We start from the raw sequence: 12,219 nt of genomic DNA, 5'->3' as shown, positions 1-12,219 counted from the left end.
TGGTAGAGTTTCAGGTTTTAGACTGAATTCAAAAAAGACTAAAATGATAGTCAAAAATATGACACAAGATCGTAAACATGAACTTGAAAGGAGGGCAGGTTTTGAAATTGTACCTAAGGTAAAATATCTTGGAGTTCAGGTTGCAGAATCAAACATGAAATTGTTTCAAAATAACTACGAGGTGTTGTGGCGAGAGGTTCAGAAAGACATGGAGACTTGGAAAAAGCTGCAACTGTCTTTACTTGGAAGAATAGCAGCAGTTAAGATGAACATTTTGCCAAGATTTCTGTTTTTGTTTCAAATGATTCCGGTGCTTAAAAGTGATAAACAACTGAAAGTTTGGCAAACTGGACTTAATAAGTTTGTCTGGAACGAGAAAAAGCCGAGAGTGAAATTGAAAATTATGCAAGATGTTCCAGAAAGAGGAGGCCTTAAACTTCCAAACCTACAGTTATATTATGATGCAGCAGCTTTAACTTTAACAAGTGATTGGTTTGGAAGTAAAAAGGCTGGAATATTGAATGCAGAAAGTTTTGATCTTGAATTTGGATGGCATGCTTACCTATTTTATGATGACAAAGTTGATAAAGTATTTAAAAGTCATATACTTAGAGACTCTTTGATGAGAGTTTGGAAGAAGCACCGACTCAAATGGGATTATAAAATACCGCTATGGCTGGATCTTGGTCATACCTTGTGGAATACAAATATAATGTCACTCGGGGGGTTTTTATACAAAGAGGTTCTTTTTACAGATGCGGGTAGATGGCAGCTGAAGACATTGCAGACACTGTTGGACGAAGGGATTAATTTAACCTGGTTACAATATAATCAATTACAATTGAGATGGAAAGAGGACCAAAAAACTGGTATTATGTTGCATGAGGAAGAATTGGTTAGACATATAAGAGAGAAAGGTCCAATGCATATTAAAAGGCTTTATAATGTTTTGCTAGAAAGGGATTCAGAAACTGAATTAGTTAAAGATTGCATGATTAAGTGGGCACAAAATTTTGAAGAACCAGTGATGTTGGAAACATGGGAAAAAATTTGGGTTCAGAATGTTAAATTTACACAGTCGCAGAATCTGAGGGAAAATTTTTATAAAATGTTTTATAGATGGCACTTAGATCCTAAAAAGTTGTCATGTATGTACCCTAATGTTCAGCCAAAATGTTGGAGATGCGAATGTTTGGATGCTACGTATTATCATGTTTGGTGGACCTGTAGGAAAGTTAAGGCTTTTTGGATAAAAATATGGTGGGTCATGCAGAATGTTTTGAAGAAAAAAATTCAATTTTCTCCACAATTGTTTTTATTGGGTATAGTTAAGGGTTTTACACGGGGTGAAATAAAATTAATACTGTATATGATAACAGCAGTAAGATTGTTGATAGGTAAATATTGGAAGAATGAAGTTTTGCCTACTATCGAGGAATGGACTTTGAAGATGGCAAGTTTTGCAGAGATGGCGAAGATCTCAGCATATTTAAAAGATTGTTCACAAGAGACTTATGAATGGGAATGGAAAAGGTGGATAGAATATGTTCAGAACAAATACCAAACTAGAAAGTATCAAATAGCTTTTATTTGAAAATAATGTATTAGAAATATTTTAATGTAAAGAGACAAAGAGGAAAAATTATATAGGGGGAGGGATGGGTTCAGGTTTATATATCAGTGTTATTAGTTATGAGTACATAATAGGGAAGTCTGGGGGGGAGGGTTAGGGAGGGTTAGGGAGGACGGGAAGTTTGGGGAGGGAGGTGGGGGGGTGAAAAAAGGGGTGAAAATGTAATTGTAAAACTTTTGCAATAAAAAAAAAAAAAAGAAAAAAAAGAAAATGTGTGTATACATGTTATGGGCACATTTTCCTTTCTTAACCCTCCATGCTCCTAAACCTGATTCAGAGTTTACTTTACAGTTAGGTAAAGGATCAAACTATGACCGGATAGGAATTTGAGGAAGACATCTTAAATTTGGGATGCTTCTGTCTTCCTTCAGCAATCCCTATTGCACCCTACTGCTAAGAATCCCCAATACTCAGGAGGAGAAATTTCAGTACAGTAGTTCATTCTGCAAGGCCTATTGTGCTAAACTCAAGGCAGCCGACAGTTAAAATTCCTGTCCAAATTTACTTCATTAAAATATTTTCAGCAGAATAGCACAGCATCAAAAGATCACAAGAGTTTTCCAATCCTTCGTCACTTTTTAAAGAAATACGAAGCAGTTCTGGCTGTCCCTGTCTAGGTGTAATATACTACAGAACAAATCTGCCCTCAGCCATTGAAATTCACTGGGTAACTTCAGACCAATCAGTCCAAACTATATCAGATACAGATACAGATTAACAGAGTTGGAAGGGACCTTGTAGGTCATCTAGTCCAGCCCCTCACCCAAGCAGGAGACCCTACACCATTTCTACAAATGGCAGTCCAATCTCTTCTTGAAAGCTTCCAGCAATGAAGCTCCCACAACTTCTGAAGGCAAGCTGTTCCATTGGGTGATTGTTCTCCCTGTCAGAAAATTTATCCTTACTTCTAGGTTGAATATCTCTTTGATCAGTTTCCATCCATTATTCCTTCTTTGGCCTTCAGGTGTTTTGGAAAATACCCTGACCCTCTCCTCTCTGTGGCAGCCCCTCAAATACTGGAACGCTGCTATCATGTCTCCCCTGGTCCTTCTCTTCACTAGACTAGCCATGCCGAGTACTTACAACCATTCATAGTATGTTTTAGCCTCCAGTCCGCAAATCATCTTGGTTGCTCTTCTCTGCACTTTTGTCATTATATTGCTTTGGAGATAAAATGATGAGAGATCTCTTAAACTGCCCTGAATTTCCCACAAAATGGTGGCATTGCATAATAATATATTGGTTGCATTTGGAAAGAAATCCTATCCACATATTAATGTATTTTTCATCCAAGAGGAGAGCCTAGTTTAATGGGACACCCTCTAGGCATACATTTTACAGAGAAAGGCAGCTGTCATCATTGTGGAGACCAAACAGAAATGTTAAGAAACAGAAATGAGCAACAAAGTGTTGGCTAGGCTGAAAATGTTAGTCAAGTAATTTTTGGGGTAGTACGGCTTATAGGACCTAAACTTGTGGTTCTCACTTGAAATCAGGAAATGTGGGCCCATTCCACTCAGAATTTCAGGAAGAAGAACAGCTAAGGAGCTTATTATTTTCTAGATCTGCTTAGAAGGATTGAGAGTCCTGTTCAAGGAATTGTGGGATCCAGTTCTTGGATTTGCCGCCCGAAGGAATGATGTCTGCGATATTCCAAAGTGTTCTTCTTCACCTTACTAATGTTATTGTGATGTTGATAAGCGCGATCAGTTTCTGGCGCAGAGCAATTCCGCAACGTACAATTTTGCCTTCTGAGTGTTGTTGCCCATCTGTGTTGGGAAGTTGGATGAAATGGCTGCTAGGGAGCTTCAGGCAATCCACTGGCATCTTGGAGAGAAATATGCAGCAGTCACAAATCCATTTATGTTGCATCAAGGCATTTATGCCAGATATAATGATTTTTATTATGGACTGCATGTTGTGAGAAAGGATCTGTTTTGTAAAAGCTCTTGGCTCTTACTAGTATTGAAATAGCAGAGAGAAATGAAATGAACAAATAGTCACAGGACTAGTTTTATTGTACAAATGTAACCAGAAATCAAGTTAATATAATATAGAGACAGCTTACAAAACACATTTGACCAATTTTTTTTTTTTTTTTTGCTTTCAGTAGGAACATATACAGCTAAAGTGTAATCTTGAGCACAGTTGAGATTCAAAGCCTAAGGAGTTCAGAAATGTTTTACTTTCTGTGTAGCTCTTTGCTCCACTGTCATTGGAATCAAGTGATGCTGAGCATCACACCGCTCCATTGTTCTGTTTGAATAAAGCCTGATGAACCAGGTTTACTTAAGATGTCAAGCTATAAACCACAGTTCGAAACAAATGACTGAATTCACACCATATGCTAGACGCAGTCCAAACAAGGATGGCTATGGCATGATTTTGAACTTTTAGAACCTAAAAGAAGCCTTTACGTAAACCAATCTAAAAGCTTCCCTTGTTGATTATCTCTAAATGATCTATGTACAGGTAGTCCTTGACTTATGATACCAATTGAGCCCAAACTTTATGTTGATGAGTGAGACATTTGTTAAGTCGGTTTGTCCCATTTTATGACCTTCCTTGCCCCAGACCTGTTGTTCAGTGAATCACTGCAATTGATAAGTTAGTAACCCAGTTGTTAAGTGAATCTGGCTTCCCCATTAACTTTGCTTGTCAGAAGGTTGCAAAAGGTGATCACATGATCTTGGGACACAGCAACAGTCATAAATATGAATCAGTTGCCAAGCATCTGAATTTTAACCATGGGGTTGCTGAAAAGGTCGTAACAGTGAAAAATGATCATAAGTCACTTTTTTCTGTTCCATTGTAGCTTTCAACAGTCACTAAATGAACTGTTGTAAGTCGAGGACTACTTCTATAAGATTGCTGCTAAATACACTGGGAGTATTGAATATAATTGGGCTTTGTTGATAGAAGACTTAAGTAGGTGACCCAGATTCAATCCCCCCCCTCCCCCCATTTTGTTGGTCCCTGGATAAGTTCAGCAGTATTTCTTCTTAAATACCCATTAAGTTACTACAAGGATAAAATACTAGGTGGGGGGGGGAACCATATAAATTACAGGTTGTTTAATGACTGATTGTTTCAAAGTTATGTCAGCTTTGGAAAGGGTGCTTTAAAGCAAGAACCACCTCAGGCCATCGTAAAATTTGCCTCCCCACCCCACCTCCATGCAATCACCTGATCCTAATATGGGAGCTTGGCTATGTTCACCCTTATGACTGGTAGCCTCCCGCAATCATATGATCACCTTGTGCAATCTTCTCTGCTGGATTCCTTCTCTGGCAGGGAAGATTGCAAGCTGCTTCCACCTGCTGAATGAATCCCTTCCCATCCCTCCTCCAGTGGGATGCAGAAATAGGACTCACATCCTCAAGATCCAAACTCCATTCCTGCAGTCCACCAGAGCAATTCCCTTCTGCGCACCGAGGGAAGCTGAACTCCTCCAGTGAGGTGCTCAAATCTCAAAGATTATTACATTAAAAATAGATTTGAATTGCTATTGATTGCCTGATACAAAGCAGCTTTCTTAAAATTCTAGCCTTTTGTGGGGTGGAGGTGGATTAAAACTAAACAGGTTCTGACTTAAGTGGCTTGTAATTTTGATCAAAAGTTAGAACAATGAGTTGAAGCCTGGAAACTTTAATATGAGTTTGGTAGTCTCCATTCAATCTTCATTTTGGTGTAAAGAGCTCATTGTAGAGCAATTTAAGCTTGGGAGATTTGCTAGTGATTGACTATCATTGCAAAAACTGAGGCCCATCCCTAAAAATGATATAAGGACATTGTTTGCCATAAGAAAAATAATCTTGTAGCGTATGGTTTGTTTTCTTTACCCAAAGTGTCAAGAATGGGTAGCTCATACAATTTATTCATTGTTTTTGTCTTTTTCAGAGAGATAAGAAATCAAAAAGCAGGTAGTCATATATGTAATTAAAATTGTCTTTTTATATTTTACCCGGTGTGGCAGTCAATTCCAATTTTATCAATAGGTAAAATGAAAAGAACACCTTGGTTTTTTAATGAAGCCCATGTATTAGTAACACTCTCTTGAAGTAACCTTTTTTGCTCCGCTTAATTTATTTATGAGTGCTTGGTTGATAGCAATTTCATTCTTAACCCCATCCAGCAGGCTTTAAATTAGATGTGCAAATTAAGCCTGCCTACTTTGGTTGCACTGAATTCATCGGTCCCATCCTCCTAGCAGCTTTTGTAAAAGGCAGCAAAGATGATGGGTAACAGTTTGATTCTGCAACAACCTGATTCCTCAGCTTTCCCTCCCTTCATTTATCTACCAATTTGCTCTTAGCAGTTCTCATTCTTTTTCCACTTTTTCCTAAATATAATCGCTTCTAAAATTAAAAGCTGAGATTGTGCAGTATGGCTAAAATGCAGTTGGATAGTTTGAGACTGAGCGTGTTGTGTGAACTCAGGCAATTGGAGACGGTTTTAAAAATAGGTTTATGTACTGAAAGATCTGAGCTTCAACAACTAGATGACCTGTACATAAAAGCAAAGTTTGAATTTTCTATAATTCTACAAAAGAATTAAGACACTCCAGGTCAGCATTTCTCCAACTATTTTGGTATCACCTTCATTATACCAAATTTATCTTAATGCCCTCTGTCCTATGTATGCTTGAATTATCTTTTTTTTAAAAAAAAATGGATATTATTTCTTTGCAAACAATTTTTGTAAACATTTTTTGTTAAAAAAAATAATGAACAGATTCCATTAAAGATTTTTAAAGGTTAAAAATAAATAAATATTAAAACTCCATCTCTTATTCCCATTTTTCAAACTTGGAAGAAACAAGCAAAATGGATAAAAACAATGTTTCCATTCTCCATTTCCAATGATATCAGGCCAAGATAAGAATTTGTCCCCTTGAAACATTTAAGAAAAGAAGAATTTAAAGACGTGCCCCTTCCCCGCCCCCCAATGTTTAGAGATACTAAGTATTCCAGAATAACAGAATAACAGAGTTGGAAAAGGCATTGAAAGTCTTCTAGTCCAACATCCGGCAAGCAGGAGACCTCACACCATTCCAGCCTCCAGGGATGGAGTCCCCATAAGTTCTGAAGGCAACTGTTTCACTGGTTTATTGTTCCCATGTTAGGGAATTTCTCCTTAATTCTAGGTTGCTTCTCTCCTTGACTGGTTTCCATCATTTCAAAAGACTAGGAGGCTGAATTGTGACTTCCAGCTCCTGAGATGTGGAGCACTGCTGGTTTAGTGAGACAGGTGAACCATCCTTTCCACATCTCTGCTTTATTTGGGAATTCGTAGCTGACCAAGAGCTAGTTTGGTTAAAGGCAGGAGGCTAGAGACCAGGAGACTACCAGGCAAGGGCGAGCCACTTCTGAAATCTTGTCAAGAAAACTACAGGACTCTCTTTGTAGTACCCAGCAGTTAAGACTGGCTTGAAGACACATCCTCTTATTAATTACTATAGCCTGAGTAATAGGGCTATATTACTCAGGGCAAAAACATAAACCTTTTCCTCTCTACAAAGTCCAGATTGCTGGGTGAGGCCTTTACATCTGGACTCTGGTGAAATTGAATTCACTAAGCATGCAGAGTTCTAAGTATTGCATAGGCCACTTAGGAAGGGGAAAACTGAAATAAATCAAGTGCTGGCACTGATGATGTTACCTAGTTAGGTAATGAAACTTCTACAAGAAAACAAACTCAGAGAGCACCAAGGATCCCCCATTTCAACCCTGAGCTGCAAATATTCTCCATATTTGGCAAATAATATTGGTGCTTGTTTATTTTTGGGATCCTGAGATCTGATCCTGAGACAGGGTATAGCCCTGCCTTGTTACATTTTGACATTTTCTTTGTCATGTTCACAATGTATTTGCTGAAATGCAGCTGGAGACCCAGCTTTATGTGATGCTGCTACCTTTACATTTTGCAAAAGGCACCTTGTATGACATAACGTCTTTGTTAAATAATGTATGCAACATTCTTTGGCATTTGATTTAAATTATATTTCAGATCCTAGGCAGCTGTCCTCAGAAATTGCAGGTGTCTTTTAAAAGAAATTGGCCTGTGATTTTTCTCACGATGTTTACATGATGAAATAGTTTTAATCCTTTGGAAAGTACCTTGTGTTTTCCTATCTCCGTACCATGGAGATATTTCACTAGCTGCTGTTAAAATCACTATGTCAATATCCCAAGGAATGTCACTTGTCAAGAGTGTTTGTGTGGTAACAAACATGTGAAGTACTTGATCCAATTGTGTTGCCAAAGGGAGATGAAATATTGGCATTCAGAGTTTGAACTCTGCCCTTACATCAGCTTTTATAAGAATGTAATTTCAGCAATGGTGCTTAGAACTGCCTGCTGTACTGTGGTTTAGTTTTGTTTTTAAAAAGATCAAGAATCACAGAGATAATGTGCAAATGCATGTTTAAGTACAATTGATGTAATATGCAAATGACATGCTTTTTTATTTTGGGCTTTAGGAACTGTCAGTCTGTCAGTCCTGAACATTATATGCCAATATCTGAACTGCTTCTGTTAAAATTAATCTGAATGATAGCAGTGCCCTCTGCTGGATATAATATACAAGTCTCTTTATATTCCATTACTCCAAAGAGTTTCCTCTCTTGGCATTTTCATGCTGTAAGTATGACTGCTAAGAGCCCAAGGGAATTAAACGTGGCACAGCAAAATCACGTTCACTTAAGCCTGACACTGCAGTACAGAGTTTCTACTGTTTTTCTCTTATGATAAAACAAACTTACAAACACACAGACACACACATATGATGATGTGTCCACCCGCAAATTAATACGTTATTTTTAATACTGTCTTTGCAGAGCTTCTGGAAAAATCATTGAGACTCTTAAACAAAAGCCATGACCTAACTGCATTCATACAGGAATTCAAATCTGATGGGCCGAATATAAATCCAGAATTCATTCAGGGAGCCCACAGTAGTTGTTTGAAAATCGACATTCTCCTTGAAGTTCTGCAAGACAGGAGGAGACAGCTGGACAAATACTTGAAGCTCCAGGGTGAAGGATTGGAACAAGTTTTGCAAATCTGTCAATGGCATTGCCAGGAGAACCAGGTACTGTCTGGAAAGTTGTTTTGTGTTATATTATTCTTGAATTAACTGTTTCCCCACATTTTTATCCACGAGATCTGTTGGACTACAATCCTCAATATTCCTGGCTAACAAATCATTTGCAAAATTGGCTTAGAAGGGAAAGGGGAAATTTATCGCATTGCAGCAGACTATAAGGAACACAGACAAAGTAGGCACAAAAATTTAATTAGTGAGTCCATATTAATAATACAAATCATTCAGTCCTTATTTAATCCTTATTTAATGCAAGTGAGAATTGAAATTATAACAAAATAATAATAACAAGAATTCCAGTGTAAGGATTATTTTCATTTTTTAAGTTGATATAGAATGAGACTATAGTACCGCTGACATAGACTATATCCAATCCACACTTTTTTTTTTCCAGTTTTCATTATTAGCTTAAATATATTTAAAAAACATGTTGGGCAAATTAATGGAGGATATTGTTGATAGTGCTTGTGATTGCACTGCACACCGAATCGTCAATTAGCCAACCAGATTTTAACATACATGTAGTCCTCACTTAAGGACTGCAGTTGGAACTGTAAAGTGTACCATGTAATCATAAAGTGACAAATCATGTCCTATGACAGCGTTTTGTCAGTTTCAACTATGATCATTAAGTAAATCACTGTGAATGGTTAAGTGCAATGTCATGTGACTGTGACTAGCAACTTCCCACTGGCTTCCCCATGACTTTCCTGGTTGGATGCCAACTATGAATGTTTCAGATGATTGCAGGACCTTATGAAAGTTGTAAATGCATGCCAGTTGCCACGCACCCAAATCTTGACCATGGGGATGCTGCAATGACCACGACTTTGAGGACTGGTTGTGAGCCTCCGGCCAGCATCATCCATAGCTGAATGAATGGTCAGTCAGCAAGGATTACATGAGATGTATTGTGCAACATCAGACTTTGTGGTCATTGTATGGACTGATACGCCAACTTCAAAAATGCAGGCAATTAATAAGAGGGACAAGTATTACCTCCAGGTTGGAAAGCCAACCTGCCTCTGTGTTTCAGTTGTGAACTAGGAACTGGGCTACGGCTTTCATTCCCATTTGTAAGTTTTTTTGGGGGATTGGCTTCTTTGGGAAACAGGATGCTGGATTAGATGGGTTTTCTGTTTGACGCAGCAGGATTTTTCTGAATCATTCTGCAACAGAGAGATGAGCAACTAACACCTCCTTTTTTCCTTTGGGATGAAACAGCTTTTAAAATTCTATATGGCTTGAACAAGATAAACATCTTAAGGTGTTAAACTTTCTGTGACACTTTCTTTTACTCAGTGGAAAAGCATGACCAGCCTCCCGAGAGGGAGCAGTACATAGTAGAGAAAGGGATATTAATTTAAACTGAAAAGCCATATAATGTTATGCAGAAATCATCTTAACATAAGAGATACAGAAAGTGTTTTATGTCCTTTGAAACAGACTGGGCATATAAATTAAATATGCTAATGACAGCATTTATTTATTGTGGATGCCTCTCAAGAATTTCCAAAAAGCTCCCTGGAGAGTGCCATATTACCTGTTTTGTAATGCACTATGGCTATATTATAAATTACAAATTGCTGTTTGAATTTTGATATAAAAATCCCCCAAGTAAAGTCTTATGAATATGCTTAGGCTTTGCTAGCAAACTTTGAAGCATTCATCAGATGCTCATAATTGCCTGTGGGAGGACTAGATTTACCAGTTTCACGACTAGATTGATCTGTATCCAGAATGACAAATCCTATGTTCCTTCAGAAGCATCATCTTCAGTGCCTTTGGCTGTAAACTGATAGCTGAGAACAAATCCTCATTGTTAATTAATACAAAGGAGGTAAATTACAAACCAGGATGTTGCAGCCATCTCTATGTTAAGTCATGACGGCATCACAAATTACCATCCTTAAGACTCAGTGAGACACAAACTTGATTGTTTTGTCTCCTAAGAAAAGTCAGCCTTAGACTGTACTGCTTTCATTTCCCAAAGACTGACTCCCATTTTTAAAAAGCAAAATGAATTTATCGAAATAACTTAGGGAAAGTAAATACGGTGAAAACTCTTGCTTTTTAATACTGTTGTTTTTGTAGTATCTAACACAAGGTTGTTGTGGAAAGAGATTTTTGCCTCCTTCCCAATTATTTTTTGCCCATCTCAAAAAAACAGAGAGTGGTCGATGAAGTGGGTAAATCCATCTTATTGTGTGAATTCATCTTTGTACTTTGGATAGACCTGTACTTGTTCTTTGTAAATGATTTTTGGGCAGTCCTCTTCTAACTGCTTTTTCAATGATGTTTCTTGAGTTAATTGGCTCCTAATCCTTGTTTATGACAAGCTATTTGGCAGGATGCCATGCACAGGTGTGATAATAATATTGTCCAGGGATTCCAGTCATAGAGAAGTTTATAGGTGTGTTAAGTGGACCCTCCAACCCTCCTAAGACCTTGGCACTTAGAAATAACTATGTACCAGGGATGGGTTCTACTTATCTTTACTACCAGTTTGCATCGCACCTGCGCCTGCGCAGATCACCTGTGATGACATCCAGGTCAGTGGGCGGAGCCTCCCGCCGGTTTTATTACCGGTTCTTGTGAACCGGTCCGAACCGGGGGCAACCCACCACTGCTATGTACTGTAACAAAAACATTGGGATGGGAACTGCAGGTAACCCGAATAGGTACGTAGATTTAGCTCTGGCACATGCAGGTGTCTCCCTGCATAGGGCTACTCAATTTGTAGTCAAATATTTCTTTCATTTTTAGAATCACATCTTAGCAGCAGTAATAATAACAACCTTGGTTTATTTTGTTTCAATAACTCATGAGGAACAATAGCTGACCAGGAACAAATTTTTAGGCATGAAAGTTGAAAAACAATATAATTTTCTTAATTTATTGCTGTGCAGTATTCTGAGCAGTTTCATAATTGCTGAATGCTCTTCTCAGTCAAATATGTTCAATAATGGGCATTAATGGAAACCAAAAGGCAGACAGAGTTATTTTATTTTACTCATAATTATCTTAAGGAAGCATATCCATTATTAATGTATTTTTCTTAATGTCTTCCAAACACACTCCTATGAAGTGTACAAACCAATCAATTATTCCAGGATCTCAGGATTCTTTATTCATATCTTGCATTTCCAAATGAAGATGAAGATAGCAGGTTTGTCCTTATTCTGATACAGTAGGAGCTTTCATATAGTGGAGCTCTTTTCTACTAGTAGAAAAGCATAATTATTGTCAGATATTATGAATAGGAAAAGAGAAATTAGGATTGCATTGCAGTTTAGATGGATTTCTGGTTACATTTAATATAGTTATACATAGTTATACATTTTAATATTTTCTCATACTATTTCTGCTGCAACCATTATGTGTGAAAATTGATATATAGAAGGGGAACACTCTGCTTGCGTTTATTAGTTCTAATCCCTGCATTGATCAGAATTCTAATAGAAAATAAGGCTGTAATAGGT

At 37.7% G+C, this 12,219-nt stretch overlaps 1 protein-coding gene across 4 annotated transcripts in view; it reads left to right on the top strand.

Annotated features, from left to right (window-relative positions):
• The window catches only part of CCDC141 (coiled-coil domain containing 141), a 127,996-nt gene that overhangs the window by 39,591 nt on the left and 76,186 nt on the right, over positions 1-12,219 (top strand). For all 4 annotated transcript variants that reach the window (XM_034428601.3, XM_034428615.2, XM_034428613.2 and 1 more), the window contains exon 5: positions 8,472-8,725. In XM_034428601.3, coding sequence (XP_034284492.2) covers positions 8,472-8,725 — 254 coding nt within the window. The remainder of the gene's footprint in view (positions 1-8,471; positions 8,726-12,219) is intronic.

This window comes from Pantherophis guttatus, chromosome 1, assembly GCF_059756535.1.
Source record: "Pantherophis guttatus breed Tessera chromosome 1, ASM5975653v1, whole genome shotgun sequence".
Classification (NCBI taxonomy): Eukaryota; Metazoa; Chordata; class Lepidosauria; order Squamata; family Colubridae; genus Pantherophis; species Pantherophis guttatus.
This window is presented reverse-complemented; position numbering and strand designations above follow the sequence as displayed.